The 18,246-nt window shown below is 51.7% G+C and overlaps 1 protein-coding gene across 2 annotated transcripts in view; it reads left to right on the top strand.

Annotated features, from left to right (window-relative positions):
• The window catches only part of LOC128268311 (solute carrier family 12 member 4), a 92,078-nt gene that overhangs the window by 27,754 nt on the left and 46,078 nt on the right, over positions 1-18,246 (top strand). Inside the window, exon 1 of one of the 2 annotated variants that reach the window (XM_053005365.1) lies at positions 15,325-15,600. The exons of the other annotated variant lie outside the window; for it this stretch is intronic. Within the exon in view, the coding sequence (XP_052861325.1) occupies positions 15,462-15,600 (139 nt within the window). The 5' untranslated portion in view covers positions 15,325-15,461. Of the gene's footprint in view, positions 1-15,324; positions 15,601-18,246 lie in introns of those variants that run through there. 2 annotated transcript variants of the gene reach the window in all.

Below are 18,246 nucleotides of genomic sequence, written 5' to 3'. Positions count from 1 at the left end.
GAATGTCAGCCCCGGAGCGCGCGTGGTGACCGAACGAGGAATTAAGTTTTTTTTTCGGTTTGACTTCGGTACGATTCACCAATTGTCAGTTTTATGGTTCCGTATGTTACCCGCTCACGCTATCTCGTTTGCCAGCAAAGTTTGTGGCTCATCCCGCAGGCTAAGCCGCTGTAATCTGGAGACGCATGCTGCTACTGAACCGGTACAGTACACAGCATGCGGCACCGGCAACCGTGGTGGCACATGTGGGACGAGGACTTTACGTCCCGCATGGTGAACCGGAGAACCTCCTGGCGGCGATTCCGGTTTAAAGCCCGTTCCGTAACTAATCCCTCAAATCCGGTGAGCCTGGGGCTGCGGGCATGCTAAACGAAAGTCTTATAAAATGCGTACGGAAAGAGCCAAATTTCATCCATGTTCTTTTTTAACATTATCTTACTTTTTAAGGTAAACTTTAATGCTCTCTAAATGCCACTTTGGTCAACTGTAATATCGTTCAGAGATAATAAGAGATCTAAGCGATAGACAGGTTCATGTTCTAAAAAATTATTGAAAAATACCGAGTAAACATTAATTAAACGTTCTCTAGTTCCGGTATTTGATTTGTTGAAGCTATCATTTCTGGGGTAGGTGAATTACTAGCCTTGAACACCTTTCCGTTCCTAATTCCCACAGAAAACCCCGGGAATCGAATGGCAAAAGTATTGTCTTCCTGTGAGTTCATTACGAAAGCTAACGACGACATATCGGCGCTGAATGTAACTTACACCCTCCGAGGCAGGTACGACCTGCGACGGAAACTGTTACTGGGTCATTTCTTACCGTATTCCGGAGTTACATTATCCGTTCACTCGCGGCGACGCCATCGACGAAGATGACTTTAGCGTTGGCTAAAGAGATGAACCACCGAGCCGGGCGGCACAATAAAGCACTCCGCTTGGCCTCATTTAAGATCGTTAGTACAACGAAAGGCCCCCAACGGTGCCTGTGGATAGCTCTGGTGCTTCATTACTTCTTCCGCCGTTTCGAGGGCTCGCCCTCAATTACTCGTCCCTGCCAGGTTGGGCCAGGCCGGGGCGTGTTGATAGTTGGTTGCGACCCGCTCCAAGAGTTTAGCCTCCGGGTCTCCGGACCTTCATTACCTGCCTGCCTCTATTTCCTTTATTCACGGAGGGTGCGACGGAAAGGTGCGAAGTGCGGGAGAAAAATCGTATGGCCTTCTCCCGGCACGCATACTCGGCACCATCTTACGCGAAGAACTGTGGTGTCAGTGATGTGGAATGGCTACCGACACCTCCGGTGCCTACCGGTGAGCATATCACCAGCTCTGGCTTTGTCGAGCACCAGGCGCCTCCACCGGACCTGACCGAACGGGTCAGTCCTTTTACTTAAAGGTTAAATGGGAAACATTATTCGGAGACGTTGGACACGGCACGAAATGAGTTCATTTCCCCAAGGGGTTGGACAATTAATTTACGAGAATGTCGTGGTTTGCGTCTCTATTTCCCGTTTTCGCGTACATTTTCTTACCGTTTTAAATGCCATCGTACTATAATCGATAAGAAGATGACTTTGCCGTATTACTAAAAGTTAATAATACATTTCATAAAGCAATTAAAAATTCGGCTCATGGATGGAACTTTGTGAAAAGATGCCTGAAAGATTGATTGTTGGTGCACGAGTAAAAGGACACTCCACTGTTGTGAGCCTTATTTTTCCGTTGCGTGACCGATCGTGAATCCAATCTTTCCGGTTCATTCCCTTGACACCGTGTCGGCCGTTATCGGCACGGGGCTCCGGTGCAAGATTTATCGCCTATTGCCCCCGCCGTCCTTAAAGATTCATTCTCAAGTTCATCAGCCGACGGTCGACGGTCAGCGCGCCAGTCGACGACCTTACCCACCACACGCTGTTCTTGTGAATCGTTTTGCTTTATCTCTCCCTCTCTCGTCATATATCTCTATTTCTTTCTCGTCCCCGCTCCGCTCAAACGTTGTGTATCGCAAGAGTGGACGATTCGTCGAAAGAAAAGCTCTCGAAAGTCGAAAGAAAAGAAAGAGAGAGAGAGTGGCACCTTCGGGAGGACCTTGCTCAACAGCAATCCTCCTGGGCAGCCACACGGTGTTCCACTTTCCAGCAACGCTCGGCGGTGGCACTCGTTGGGGCTCGGTAACGTATTCTACCGTGACCGTGCTCTCGGGCTCGTGTGCTGTTGCCCCTGTCTGGTGCGGACCTGCGCACTGTTGGTGCACTTCAGACGCTCACACGAGCTGCCGTTGGTCGGTGAAGGCACATGGCACCTACAATCCATGCTTCCGTGGCCGGGTTCGGGTTAGCAGCGCTTAGCGGTTGCCGCGGAATCCCCGCTAAGCTCGACTCTCATCGGCGCTTGATCCTTGTTTATTGTTTTATCTGGATCATCTGCAAAGGATCCGCAAAGGAGTATACGCAAGGATTCCTAGGGCCCTAAGCGTGCACCTTTCGATGAATGGCTGCTGAGGACCAATCGGTCCACTTACTTACGGCAACGGTGGCTGGCTGGCTGAAAAGAAAATGCGCTGCAGAAAATAGGTTACCGACACATTATGCCCCCGTGTGCACCCGCCAAGGATCTGAATTGCCTATTTTAGCACCTTCGGCCAACCTCAAGGTGACAGTCAAGAGCGTGGTGACACATAAGAGCCCGTTTGGCCCTTGACAGCCCCTGCAGGCGACACACGGAACGTGCTTCCTTCATCGGTTCAACAACGCTATTATCTCCACGATCGGCGAACAGCAAAAATAAAAACCATGCTTTGCAACGATGACCTTCAATCCTGGACCTGGTTTCCTGTGCTTTGGAGTGCCCCCCTTCCCGAAATGGGGGGATTCAAAATGGATCCATTCGTTTGTTCGTGAGGCGGACGACCCAAACTATTTAGAACCAAAGCTTGTCCCAGGTTCCCCTGCAGCAGCCGAACGTGCACATTGTTCGGGTTGCCTCCTTCGAGCGTCGTCAGGGGAACCGCCTCTCTCTCTCTCTCTCTCGTTCTCTTGCCTATGTACAAGTTTCGGAGAGCGTGAGCGATTCCGGGAACTTGGCCTGGGGAAAATAACAGGCTTTCACCAGCAGCAGCAGCAGCCGTCGGCTGGGAGCATTGACAGTGTCCTCTCAACCACTCTCTTGGTGTGCGTGAGTGAGTGTTTGACCTTATTTTTTATGGCTTTCCTGCGGACGCGTGCTGAAAGCGGAATGACAGCGCCACCCAACCTGGGAATGTTGTTGTGCAGCATCCGCGAACGATGCTTACGGCTAGAGCTTAGGCAACGGATGCGAACTATGCGGATAAAAGTGGCAGAAATTTAATCTACCAACTAATACGGGAACGGGAATGCATATTTTACTTTACACGATCAACATCGAGATAGTCCTTTAATAGAACATTAAACGTATTTTGAGCGATTAAATATGTTGGGTAAATAAAAAGAGCAAGAGAGCTCGAAAACGAAAGGCTGATAAGCATTTAATTTTGCTCGACTCGATGGATAGAAGGTCCCGGTCCGCAAACCGAGATACAGCGTTCCCAGCGCTGCCGCTGAAAGCTTGCAAAGTTGTTCGCATTTTCCGTACCAGGCTGCCATCCTGTAAGGCTGTCCCGTCACTCTCCGGCGAGTCTGCAGCCCGAAAGATTTCGCCGCGAGCGAGGCACACATCATGGTGAACCGATACCGATCCATCGTTGTTCCGCACAGGGTAGTGAGATCGGCATCGACATCCTCCTTGGGGTGGCCTGGTCGATTGAGTGCCCTGTCCACCCTACGGGAGCCTTTAACCGACGGCAGATGTGAAAAGGACCCACATTTTCCACATCCACGGGGTTCCTTGTGCGCCGCTCGGTGAAAAGGGGCTACTGCGGGGCCGGAGAGATTGTGTGTCCTTTCGGTGCGCTCGGCAGCGACCGCGCAAGCACACGCCACATGGCGCAGCGGATGTTGCCTTCGCTGCCGTCGATCCCCAGGCAGCACACACACGCCCGAAGCGGCATCGTGGCCGCTCGTGATGGTGGGATGCCACCGTGATCCGGAGCGGAACAGGTCGGAAAATGGAACGCCTTCCGATATCTGGGATCCACATCCTTTCGCACACTCACTCTCTGTCCCCCTCTCGATGCGATCTTTGCTTTCGCTCTGACCCGTGGCACGACCTATCTCTCGCTCTATGCAGCAGGCTGGTCGCACGGTTCCTTTTGTTGTCCTAGTCGGCCAGGGCGCTCACGTTGCTCATCGTGTGCACCGCGCGGATGCTGTGCCCGCCCGGACCGGAGCCTGCTGCCGAGTAGTCGGCGGTGTTGTGCTAGTCTTTGCCCTCTGCTCTGTCGGCTGGTAGGCTTCTGACGAACCGCATCAGTCCGGATCTGCTCAGTTCGAGCACTGACGTCACCAACGGAGGGCTGTCCGCAATCCGGCTGTGCTGTGCTCTCAGTGGGCCTCGTTTCTGCTAGGCTCGTTTCGGGGTCTCTCGGATACGGCGGCGGTGGCTGTGTCCGGTGGCGGTGCGTGCGTGCGTTAGTGGAACGTGTGGAAGGTGTGTACTTCATCCGGGAATCCGAGGCCCGGATTGTGTGTGTCCTGTTTTTTGCCGTTGAACCCACATACCATGTGACGAATGCTTCTGGTTTTCCATTGTGAGCAAACAACAGTGATCCGGAACCGTGCGAACCGTGTACCAGAAACACAAACACTCAGCCCAACCGAGCAGCGTCGCCATCAATATTCCCACTTTGGTGGTAAACATGAAAACGCAATATACGCAATTCCGTGAGGTGATGTAGTGGTGCAAACTGTCAAGCAGCGCCTGTGTCGTAACGCTCACTAAGTAGCTCTGGAACTCCACATCTTCGCTTTGCTAGTGGCGGGCCGTTGACAGATATCGTGATGGTGTAACGATTTTGCTTGGCCTTGTTTTGGAAACATTTGCCCGTAGTTGGTCCCCGCCAGGCCAGTGAAGTGATCCCGGGCTGTGTGTGCGTGTGTGACATTGAAGGGGTGGTTGGTGCTGTCCGGTCGCAAATGTGCTACTTAAGTGCAAGGAAATGGAACCCGTAAGGAGTGAGAAACCGTGACAGGGCCCTACCCAGAAAAGCTGAAGATGCTGAAGCGCGATGATGACAGTTACAGCTGACGGTCGTTCGAGAAGGAAATAATGGAGAGCAAGAGCGAGTGTATCTGTGCCGTGGCCGTGTGTCAGTGTGTTTGTGACACAGGAAAAATAACTGACACTAAATTGGGCACGGCACGGCAATAACACTCCCCCAGCGAGGGAACGGCTGGCGAGTGGCCGAACTTGTGACAGGGCAATAGATTAGATGGACTACAAATTTCGTTCCTGTTCCTGTGCCACAGGATTCAGGCCATCCGTGTTGTGGCTCCCGCAGCATTACCATTCATTTTCTCATCGCTCCGTTCGCTCCAGTAATAGGAGCACACAAATACCATAAAGTTCTATGGCCTCCCGGGCTCTCCGTCGTGACTTATCGTCGTGTCGGGCAGTCCCCGCGGTCACCCCCCCCCCAAGTCCACTCGGCTCTGAGCACTGAGCGGAGCCCGGCGAACGAACTCACTCACTCACAATCGCACGCTCTCCCGCGTGGATGTCCCGACCTGACCCGACAACACCGAATCTGCGCACCAACACACCACGCGTTATATGGAAAGCTCCTTTCTTTTTCCGCTGGACCGAAAACGCCTGTGCTTTCGGCAGCTAGTGAGCTCTGACCCGGAACCTCGTCTCCGCGGTGGCTACCCCAACCGATTTCCCGGGTTCTTTGCCTGAGCCTGTGCCGTTCGCCGAGTAAAGTAAACAACCAGGCCGCCCCCCCGGTGCTCTCCGTGGTACCGTAACGCACGTAACGGGTCGCGCACTAGCTCACCTGTCTTTCTCTATGGCAAGCCATTCCCGAGCTACTAATTTTGACAGCTGTCAGCAGAAAAATGCTTCGATGAAATCACCTCGGGCAAATGAAATCGTTGCTCGGTGTGTTTGCCCTGTAATCTACACCGCCCAACCTCAAGGAGTGTCTTTATGCCGAACGCCGTCGACAACTAGGATCCATTTAGCGAGCGTTCTGAGCGGAATCTAGGGGCCGCATTCGCCCAGACACACCCTACGTTGCGCAATCAGTGGCGCACGATAAGTGGAGGTGTTTGCCGGCACCAGACCCCACAAGAGAGAGAGAGAGAGAGAGAGAGAGAGAGAGAGAGGTCCTTTTAGAAGAATGCCACTTTCGGGGTACAGACTTCACCGCCCGGATGATCATTCGCCGGAACCTAGGAGTTTCCGAAAGGGATTTGGAAACTTTTTAAATCATTTACGGTGGATTGACGGAACCACACGAGGAGCGCTAACTTTTTCATTACCGTCGCTGTAAACCCGATTATTCTGGTCTCTCCCACACGGACCCAGCCAGAGGGCGCACCGGACGCAGTATCTCATCGCCGGGCATCACAGACATTGCGTACCGCAAAGCGAGATAGATCATAATTTAGCGTTGGCTCCCCTTAATTTGTTAGCATTTTGACACGCCGATTTCTGTGATCCCGTCCCGTCCCGGTAGCCGTGCTTTGCGCAACTTTGTCACGCGTGTGCCCCAATCGGCAACTTTCGGTGTGACCAGAATCCGGCTGCTGGTGAAATTCTATCAAAACGACGCGGCCGACGTTACGCTCCGGCTGCAATCCAATTACCGCTTCAATATTTTATCAGCCGTCCTGGGGTCTCGCGGCCCGCGGTGCCAAAGATGACGACATCATTTTTATTTTTATTACCTCGAAACCGGTTGGATGGGTGGGAGGGGGAGTGGCAGAGGGCGAAGACAACCCAGACCACAGCCCGCCAGAGTTGGCCAGAGGCGTTTGATTGCAGACGGCAATCGAGTTTCCTGTCATCGCGTTGGGCCGGGCGGTGATCGACGGTGTTCCATTTGCAGCGTGAGCCCGCGTCAGAAATGTTCCTTGAGGTCGCAACCCACCTGAACTATCAAGCGCACGTGGCAGCCCTTGAGCTTCTAAAGCACGGCCCAAGATGGCCCCAGAAAATTTGATTTGAATTTCAATTTTCGCGATCACACAATCATCAGCCCAATCTAGCGACATGTCGTCTCCTTCGCCCTCCGAACGGTTGTGTGCGTGGCCCCCTGAGTTCGCCCCTTCGTTTTTTTTGCTGGAAAGTGATACTTTCCGCGATATCCGTCACGCTTCAGCATCGTGACAGCTCGGGTTCATCACCGGCCAAGGCACCATGTATCATAGCACCCGGTTTCTGCGTCCGTCGGCTTTCGGTCCGTTGCTGCTGCACGCGCCCGCCGGGACACCATACTTACTCTGAACCCCGAGACGTGATGCGTCCAAAGGCCTCTATCATCTTCCTGATTACTCATCACAGACCAGGGCGCGAGACGCCAATTATTGGCGCCAGTCTCCGAACTTACCAGCCACTGACCGACCCATTCCGGGCAGGCTTCCGGGTTTTTCCAGAGTTTTCCCTCCCCGGACATAAACTGAACCCCGCTCGCGGTGGCCATCTCTCCACCGGCATGTGCCGTTTTACTGGTCCGTTCCTCTTTTTTGCTCCACATGCGCTCCGAAACGCGGAAGAAGCAAAGTGGGCGCCATTAGTGCGAATGCGGAAAAAACCGGATCTCGGACCGTCGGGAAAGTGACCCAGAAACATTTGCATACTACACGTCGTCGTCGTCGACGTCGTTTTCTGTAGTCGTAGTCGTCGTCGTCGTCGAGATGGATGCCCGGTTTCGGTCCACTTTCTGCACCACTTTCTGGGCCAATTCCGGGTTCGATTTGACATTTTTTTGACAACTTTTTGACAAGTTCCGACAGCAGCAGCACTGTCTCCGACAGACGCAAGCTGGGGTGTTGGAACGTTTGGTTCGCTACGCTTTGGTCGCTAGGCTTAGTTCACTTCTTCAAGTTCACTTGTGGAAAACTTCAAGACCCGTCTCCGTTGATTAGAAGTTGATTTTTTCCCAACGGACGGACGCTGTTCGCCGTTTTTGGTTCCGTTTTTCCCAAACGGCGCCCGGATTTAGAGTTGGAGTCGAATCCCGAATAAACACACACACAGATGCACACGCATCCGGCCAAATTTCGCACCCTCTGCATCGGCCTGTGTCCGCATCTGCAGAGCGCCGACGGTGGACGCATCGACCAATTTAATCGAATTTGGCGAATGATCATTTTCCTCACATCGGTTGGAGGTGGGCCTACGGACCGGATGGCAATTTCTCTCATCACGGCCGAACCCGTGGATTCGGGGCCCGAGAAGGTGGCGGGCCCGACCGTCCAGCTGTCCGCAGTATTTTTTCTGGCCGGGTTTCTGCTCTGCAGCTGGGAAAACAAAATGGATACTCCTGCCGTCCGGCGAAAAGGTCGTGGCCGGTGGAAAATCGGTTTTGAACGTGATCCAAAAATAAAATAACCCCACCGGGCCGGGCCGGGGACCGTTTCTCGGACCTCGGGCGCTCCGTCCAAGATCCTGGATGTCGATTTTTCCCTTTCAACCGGACCCGGCAAACTGGCGCGAAAATTTTGAACAATCGAAAAGCAAAAAAACCAAAACGGTGGAAAGCGCGTGAATGGGAAAGACAACCATCAATACATTGTTTTTCCTTCGGCTCCCGCTGACACTCGTCGACGTCGGCAGATTAAGCGGATGATAGCGGGCCTTTGAACTATGAGCTGCGTCTAGCTTTAGATTTAGAGGAGTTGCCGCCGTTTTTGCCCCTTTTTACGGACGGGCTACTTCGGCGGGAAAGCAGCATTTTCAGCCCTGTGGTGGTCCACAATGCCATCGATTTACATAATCACCACCGCGAGACGAGCGGAGATTGATTGTGGGGCGGAAAAATTAAATGTCTCTGATGTAGTTTTCCATTTGTCCTGTGTGCCTGTGTGTCCGTGTGTGTGTGTCCCTCTGGAACTCAGAACAACACCCACCAGCCCGCCCGGGATCCGCCAGGGAATGAGTTTTTTGTTTTTCGTCGTTGAGCAAATGAAATGTTACTCCTTAAACGACGAGTCACGCACTTGATTGGCTCTTCTCCGTTTTGTGGTGGCCATAAATGGGACGGTACCTGGTAAAGCTCTTATCGGGCAGTCGTTACTATGTCGTGTTATCCATTAGCCAGTCATTGTCGTCGTTGGCGGAGCGAAAACTTAAAAACGTTTCGTTCGCCCTGGAAGGGGCTTCGATGCCCCTCTTGAATCATCTAGCGATTAGTGTGTTTGATTTTTATATAAAATTTTCCACAATTATCATTGCACAGCAGCTGTAGATGTCGGACTCGGAGTCAGATTGTCGGACGACGAGCAAGCGACGATGTTCTTGCTGCGCTATCCCTGTTTAGAGCAGCACGAAAGGATTACGGCCCTCGTTTATTGGTTGGCCGTAGAGATATTATTACAAATTATATGCTCACCCTGTGGTAGCGCCCAAATGAACCTTGAGGATTCCACTGACGCTCGAGTTCGAGCGCCATGTGGCGAGCGAAGGATCTGGGTGCAACCGGGCCTACGATTAGCGTACGATTCCGTTTGTGAATGTGTTCGTGGCACCATCAGCACCCGGCCTTGAAAACTGGGTCGTTGCACAATCTGTCCACCGGCCACGATAATCCCACCCCGCGCGCTCGGGAGCTTCCGGCCCGCCTGGTTCACCGAACACGTGCACCGAGACCTCCGCCACCGTCCGCGCTTCCGGCTTTGGCCAGAATTCCGGTGGTTTCGCTGGCGAGCTAGGCTTGCTAGCTGCCGTGTAGGACACGGCTCGCAGCTCATAACTTCTACAGCCCGGTCCACAAACAATGCGCCCAACCAGACACCCTGGCCTAGGTCAGCTCGTGGCAGGGATTCGGGATTCGAGGTCGACTGAGGTGAAAGGGACGGGACGGGATGGGTCCATTGCGTAATGGTTGCTCGTATGCCTCTGGAGTCCAGCGGCTGGAGCGCATTCTATTGCTGCCAGCACACCGGGTTTCGCCTGGGTCGTCGTCGGCCATTAATTGACAGCCGGTGACATTGTGCCGTACTTACCGCCAATTGCCTTTGCTGGGGTTTCCCGCCTTTGATACCCGGACCACACAGCTGACCGAGGCTGTGCTGAGAGGGCCCGATAGAGTGATGGCTATAACAGGTCGGGCAATCCGATTAGTTCGAAAACCGCGACCGATGCGAACCAGGCCAAGCCACGCCATTTGTATAATGAATTTGGTCAGCAGCGGCCATGCGGAAGTTAAGCAGAGCTCTTACATGCCCTGTCCGTTGCGAGATATTGACGTGCCCCGGTTCTGCCGATGCTGATGTCCAGCCAGTTTGCTTGAGCAGCAACGCTGGCCATAGGTTGTTCCATGAAAAGCGAATCCCAAAAAAGGGATGCGATGGTGCGTTCCGAATTTCCGAAAATTCAGCTCCGTCCATTCAGGTTCTTCGACAGTTCACGTCAAATGTGTAGCGCTTCACAAATATGCAAACAAAACTTCCGGAAACCGCAAGGAGCTACACGACCTCCGTGATGTTCCGGACGTGGGCCATTACTTCTTTTACTGCGGCGGGCTGCCTACTTTATGGTGCCATCATCATAATGGAGGATAATTTCCCAAACCTCCAAACTATCCGCTATAAAACGAAATTAATCGCCGCCGCGTCCGTGCCGGTAAAGAAATTCTCATCCGTACGCGGCACGTTACTCGACGACTTCCACAGCCTGCGAGACAATTGGAGCTAGCTAGCCTCGGTGGGGGGGAAAAAGGACGAAAAGATGAGGTGCCCAACTTGGTGCCCAAGAACTTGGTGAGGCGTGGCGCCGGGTAAACTTCACTGGTCAGTGTTACGCCGCCCTTATCAACTAATAATGGCGGCACGGAGCCGGGTGGTGGGCGCTTCCGGAGCCCGTGTTTGTCGGGACCAATTAAGAAACTTTTATTTCTGCCAGCTTTTCAGCACACCGACGAGGGCGCCGGCAGTTCTAGTGGCCGCCGGTGCCTTGTTTAGCCAAGCGAGCGAAGGAACTAACAAGAGGCTGGTCATTAAACGAGAGACTTGGCGTGAGGGCCCCGCTGCCCGTCAATGGCAGAGAAACTCTTTCACAGGATCGCGATTCAGGCGCAATTTCTTTCTTGGCCGGCTCGCTAGTTACTTGAGGTAGCTCAGTTCAGCGCGCGCACATACATGCGGCTGTTGTTCATCAGAATTCCGGACGTGGAGGGGTCAAAAATTGAAGGCTCTACTCCGCCCGCAGCGGGAACGATTATTCCTAGAAGGAATTAATTTAATTACACCCACGGTGGCCCTGTAACCTGAAGATGATGTTCCCCTCGACGCGTCTCTAACAACGACCCGGGGTGTAGTGTCCAAGGCGCACCTCCAAAACGCGCTTCCCAAGCGCGTAATCCGCGGTCTTGGGCCTTGGTGTTTGGTGTCTAACAAAAGCCGGCCCCGGGCAAAGTTTTCCTTTTCGCCTCGCTGCCCGTTCAGAGGGCAGAGAAAACTTTGCAGGGGCAAACTTCGACACCAGCGTGTTGGCAATCGAATACTCGTTGCCAGCTCAGCGCCCGGTGGCCGGTTTCCGATGGCGCAAGAAAAAAAGTTCGCTCCCGGGATGGACATTTCACGGGCACTGGGAATTGGAAATTCATTTCGAACCCAAAACAAGCGCTCCGTTCGCTGGAATCTAAATTCAACCAGATTTTCAGCCAAACCGTGTCACCGTGCACTGCATCTTGGCCGGGAAAGAATCTTGGCCGGGAGGTCCTTTATTGCTTTTTTGTTTCTCATCTAGCCCCCGCCCTATTGTTTAAATAATTTTCTTCCCGTTGACAATTGCCGCCGAAGAATGTAGTTGCCAAAGTACCGCCGTTTTTTTTTTGTGGGGCAATTTTTGTTTCATTTCATTTTAATATTCCCGAGCTGGCAGCACCCGGATTGCAGTCATGCCTCATGCCCGACGGGGTTTTTAATTTTACCAGTTTTAATGAGTTCAGCTTTTCCGGAAACTGCATTGTGGGTCCTTTGTCTGTGACTGTGTGTGTGCCTTCTACGAAACGGACAATCGAAAAAAAAAAACCGAGAAGATTAAACAGATATTAAACAACTGTTTTTTGGGTTGCATTTTCAAAAATCTCTGCCGGAGGCGCCCGTTTTCCGGGGCAGATATTGCGGAGCAATTAATTAAATTTATGTACGCGCATTCCCTAACCAACTTGTCGGACGGCACGTGACCGTCATCGGTTTATGACGGTCTTTACTTAACATCGTGATCAACATTAACGTAACATAACCTGCTGGTCTCTTACACCTAACGCGGATGGTTGGCGATAAATCATGTCTAGATCAAATGCAATACGCATCTCTCAGTGCCATGCATTCTAGCGTTGATAGCACAAGCCCACCGCGTACAATTGTGTGGAAATTATCATATAGCATTGTTAGTTGGGTGCGCCTGGGTTGGAACGTACATTTTCTCACCGCTGCGAGTGATGTGTCGCGGTCGTCGCCGCCGGAAGATCGATGGTCATCCCCACCGAAACGGCTAACACTTGTCACAGCTGACCGTCTGCCGATGACCGACTGCGGCCGAAGGCAGTCTTTGATCAAAACCCAATGGTGCTAAGCTGCTTTCGGGCGACTGTTTTCGCGAGTAACGCGGTTCTGTTGTGAGTGAAGTTTAATGTTCGCTTTTCAGTGGCTCATCTGAGTCTGATTACTTAGAAGACATCGCGGTGCCGCCTTTTTGCATACTTTCAACATCCAGAAAAGCACTCCAAACGGTGTTTGCTAATTGTATCGCTACTGGCGCCGCTGTAACCGTTACTTGGCGGTGGCCCTCATTAAGGTTTAATCGTACGCCCAAATTTTCACCACCACATCACCACAGCCGCCGGTCGATTGTTTAACGTGATGGAAAATTATGGCTCCGATTCACGGGAATTTCGCGAATCGGAAATCCCCACGAAGATCGCGGAAAGGGTGCCGTTTGATTAACTCGAGTGTCGTTGCGCGTTCCTGAAGTGCCGTTCCTCGTGAAAAGCCTGGCAGTGTGCGAGAGATGCTTGACAGAGGACAGCCGAAGGTTACGTGCCGGGTGTCTTATCACGGACCCCCTTTTATCCTTTTCGATCGACAACCCACTTACATCGTGGCCCCCGCGTGAACTTTTGTCGGCGCGAGATCAAATTGTTGGAGTGGAAAATCGTTTGATAGCGCACCTGACTCCAGATAGCGTTCGATAGCGCACCAGATTTGTGTGGCGTTTCCAGAGAGCAAGTTTGTTGTGTCTCGTGCCGTGGAAGTTATTTTCTGATTAGTTCTAGTCAAAGTTTTCCCACGCTGGTGCTGAACCGCGGAACCATTATGTGGCATGTTGTGACCTAGAGCTACCTGCTGTCCACACGAAAGCGGTTCTACCGAGAGGGAATGCTTCGCCAGTTGCGATTAAACAGAGAACACATTAATAAGCAAAAAGCAGCTACACGAAACTCGCAAGCGTCACCAATCGGTCACGATCGCCATGTTAATGCCAATCACGGTTGCGAAATTGCGGTGGCCCTGAAGTCATAAATCTCGCCGATCATCTGCGGGTACCGTGGTGTCGTGGCATGTGTTTGTTGGCATGATTCAATTTGCCTGTCCTCGTTTTTTGGCAGAGGCATGTGTAAACCTTTCCATCATCATCATCATCGGCGTCGTCGTTGGGTTGCGTTGCAGTGAAACTAAATCCGCACTAAATTGAGTTAGGAAAATGGACTACGAATCCGCAACACAATAAATTTACAGCACACCTCCGGTGATTCCTCCGAGAATTTCGGTGTGACCTCGCCCGGCGCTCGGTGTGCCCCCGTATCTTGATAATCGGATTTTCTCGTGCCGTGAATTTTCGTGCCACCATCAGCACATTCACGGACGAGCTCCCTCAAGCCGACCGTCAAACGAAATTGAAGAACTACTCCTAGCGCGCTCAGAGTTCAATTTTCCGCGCAGTTTTTTCAACGCATCGCTGGGTCTCGCGGGTTGGCTTTTTGGCAACCTTATGGGCATGGAAGGGAAACGGCCGGTCGCCGGTCGACCGAGAATTATTTTTATGATTTGTGCAGCGCAGCACCACTCGCGGGAGTGAACATGATTTTAGCGTATGTTTTTTTCTTCTACGCTGCTAACCGTTCTCAAATTGTGCATTGGTGACGGACGGGCGAATCACGTTGACGTTGCCGTGGAGGTTGTTTTCGATGGTTTTCGGTACTCGGGCGTCACTCAGGTTCGAATGTGTGTGCGACAGATCTGTAAAGTACAAACAACCTCGAGTTTGTTTGTACTTCACTCTTCAATATCAGCAGTGGCAGTGGCAGTCTATTAAACAGCGTGTGAAGTGACATCCGCGGACATCAACAGTTAATGATTCGCTGTTAATGATTGTTCTTAAAATTTTATCTAAAAAAATGATTGAAAAATGTTTCAATTATATGTAAAATTTGAATGTTTACATCACTTAAACGAATTTAAAAATTTAATGAAAAAATAAAACACTTGTCCTCATTGCCATCACTGTGCACTGGGCGGGCCTTCACCACGCCATTAACAGGTGGGGGTCACGTTTTAACGCTGGCCGCCCGGGTTTGGCGTTTAACCCTCGGCACATGTGCGATATCTGCCCCCGGGTGGTTCGTTTCCGTTCACTCTCTACCCGGTCTCCGGTCAGATCCGCGGGAAGATGGTCGATACGATGCTCGCGAACTTGCTTGAGTTCATTTTCTGCTATAGCATGCGACCTCATCCGACGAACGCTCGTCGGATCGAGGCAGAGCTCGTAGTCGACCGACGACCGATCGGATCGGACCGGGTTCGCCACATCGCGATGACCGCGAAAGTTTGTGCGAAACATGTGATCGTGCCGCTGACAGTTTGCTGGCTCAGCGGAAGGTTACTTTTTCGTCGGAGTTCAAGTGCGTTTGTTATCAAAGTGGCTTGCTGAACCTGATAAACTGGAAATTGTGATGCCATCGACATCGACTCTTATTTCTGAAACGTGTGAAGAGTGGGATCAAAATGAAAAGCGGCACTAATTGGGACATGTCACACTGTGCTTAAAATTTGAATAAAACTTGACCAGGGTAAGGTAGTGTGAGTAACAGTGTGCATATGTTTTCCAGCTCCGTATGTAGCGTGACAGTGGGCATCCTTAATGCACGTTGGTGATCGTACTCATCGTCGGTGTTTGGGGCGAGTGTTCGAAAAATAGTGTTGTACTCAAATCGATAGCCAACAGCAACATCTAAGTGTGTGTGTGTGTGTGTGTGCTTGTGTTCTTGGAAAAAATCCTCCCCTAGCCGCGATTTGTTCGACCTTCCTTTGGGAAACTTCCGCGCTCAGACCGTTGGCTGAACAAGTAGTGAGTGGTAGCAGCAGCAGCAGCAGCAACGATGGCCGAAGATTGCAATAAAACTCCGGCCACTGGAGGAGGGGACCTGGAGAAGGCAGCCACCAAGCTGGCCAGTCCAGCGCCGCAACAGAAGAATGCGGGCAGCAAGGGAGCATCGCCGAACAAGGCGGCCGCCAAAGGTAATCCGCAGGAGGGCCCAGTGGCAGTGTTCAAAATCGCCCATCCTTCTACTATGCCCAAAAACGGAAGTGAATCCGTGCTCCTTAGTTGAGTAACTCATCAAAATAATGGCTCATCATACGCAAACACTACGCTCGAAGCGGTGACAAGCGGTCCGACTGCCGGCCGAAACCATGCCACGAAAGTGCAAACATCAATCCCACAAAGGACCGCAAACAGCGGTTCGGGGCGATATCTAAATAATTCATATCAAACACATCAGCACCATTACTGTCCTTCGTGGTTGCGGCTCGTAGTGTGTAGCTCGCCCCGGGACATGAGGTTTCCAATTCCAACAACCGTTATCGTTGCCCGACATGTACGATCATCTCGCTCCTTATGCTCGGGCAGATCTTGTGGAACTATCGCATCGACGCGGGGTTGCGATTCGACGAAGCGGAAAACTAACGGCATGATTGACACACAAGCTCCCATGAAACCGTTTCCGGTGGAGTGAAGTGTGTCACCGGCAGACACCACAGGCTGGCTGGGTGGATGGAGCGCCCAGTTCAGTTCGTTCGGGGTGGCCTAGTGTAGTGGAGTCCAGTCTCTGCTCGATGTTGATAACGTTTTCGAAAAACAAACGACAGCTTTTGTGCTGCCAACGACGCCGAGAGCTGTGCGTGGCCGACCGCTGGTTGGCACGTTCTGACGTTGATGGTGTAATTGTGGAGTGAAAACAATTGCACGATAAAACTATTTTCAATCCCTTGGCCATCCCTTGGCCAACAAATGCCAATTACACACTTTGCTGCTGGGGAAGGTGTTTAAACGAACGGTTCGCGGTAAGAGAAGAATCGCCGTGGAGTTGCGCAAACTTTGATTCACTGCTGCTACGCTCAAATGTTTGCGGATGTCGAACTGTCTTCTGTCGCCAATGTAAGGACCATCGAGTGCGCAATATTTAGTACTCACGTCCCTTAGATTCGGTCCAATTTTGTTGCGCAATCACAAGAATGGCGAACTGTGTGTTTATTCTACATCCTGCATCTCCCGCGAACCCAGCTCCTGTGGAAAGTACCGTTCTCTCCGTTCGGGGCCCATTCGGTACTTCTTCAAGAAGCTTCAGGATAGGGTCGTTTCTTAGCTTCCCATGCACACTTCTCTTCTCAACGTCTTCTATTTGAAGTAGCGATCCGTTTAACTGTCATCGCCCACTGTCTCGAAAGCACTTCGTATCGCATTTTCGGTGCCGCCGGGCCAACAGCTACAAACGTGACTATTTGTACACATTTAAATGCACACTCGATGGATCGTTTTCCGGTGGCACGTAACCCCCGGACACGCCGAATGTTTGGTTTTCGAGCTTGTTCGAATCGAATTACACACCCGCCCTGAGTGGAACTCAATTTCGGCCAGTTGTCTTTATCCTTTCCCTCGGCAAACAAACCGAACCGTCTCCCTCGGTTAGTATGAGTCGTCGGCCGGAGCGGCGGTCCGTGAGGGTGGCGTAATGTAAACACAAATAATTGAATAAATCTCGTCCACCGTCCGTTTGTTTGAAGACGAATTTCGCTAACGCGAACACTTATTACTTATTGCGTCAGCGCAGGGCCCGAGTCCTTCGGTCCCGAAATAGCGCCGCACTCGAATGGACAGTCAATAGTAAGCACACGGCGTGGTACGGTCATTTGCCAGCACCGTGGGTCCGTCCCCGCCGCACCCATCCGCACCCGGGCTCCGGTTGCATCCGGTGGATAATTAAAAAAACATTTACAACCGCTTCGCTCGAAAGTGGCGCCTTTTGTGGGGCATCCTGTTGAGCGGAACGAAGCTGGTGAGGGCTTTTTCTAGGAAATCAAGAAGGACTCTGTGCCGTGGCATTATTAATAAACAGTTTAGTGTCCTGCTCTGGACTAAAAGTGGCCCGACAACTACAGAATGCGGAACGAATCGGTAACCTTTGGGTAACTGACAATCATCCGAACATCAAATTCGTTTCACATTCCGAATAAGTTTCGAATCCGGTTTCGGGGATTGAATTCCTTCGCTCGCAATGGATTCCGCAAGCTGTTGAAATATTCAGTGATGCTTCGGCCGCACATGGACAGCTGGGTAAATTTCCCACGGTGTCTAATATTAATTGGATTGGTTGGAGATGCATCGAATTCTTTTGGAAGCCCGTGGCCTTGTGCAACTTACGGACTCAGAACATTGTGTTTCTTATCCATGATAATCCCATTTATTGCATTATTGAGCTTCATTGGGAACGCTATTTTATTTGGAAATTTGAATTGATCTGTAACATGATCAATGGTCCTTTTTAATGTAAGACACACCGGAATGCCATCCCTAATTCCGGTGAGCATTAGTGCAGCTTTAGCCAAATCCATACCATTCGTATCGCTCGCCAATCGGAACGGGTTTCAGCTGTCAAGCTGAAGAATTTATCACCATACCGCCGCATTTGTTACGATAATGCTTTTTTCCCTTCAGTACCATTCCACGCGCTGACTGTCACTACTGTGCCAAGAATTTGTCGTCACCGCCACCGTTTTGGTCGAAGGACACGATAAGCCGCGACAAACCATCGATGACCATGTCGGAGCAACGATACACCATCGTTTGGGAACAAAATCTTCAAAATCCAAACGAACGGTAAAGCG

Source organism: Anopheles cruzii, chromosome 2 (assembly GCF_943734635.1).
Source record: "Anopheles cruzii chromosome 2, idAnoCruzAS_RS32_06, whole genome shotgun sequence".
In the NCBI taxonomy this organism is placed as follows: Eukaryota; Metazoa; Arthropoda; class Insecta; order Diptera; family Culicidae; genus Anopheles; species Anopheles cruzii.
The sequence above is the reverse complement of the archived record's forward strand: the minus strand, read 5'-3'. Positions and strand labels throughout refer to the sequence as shown.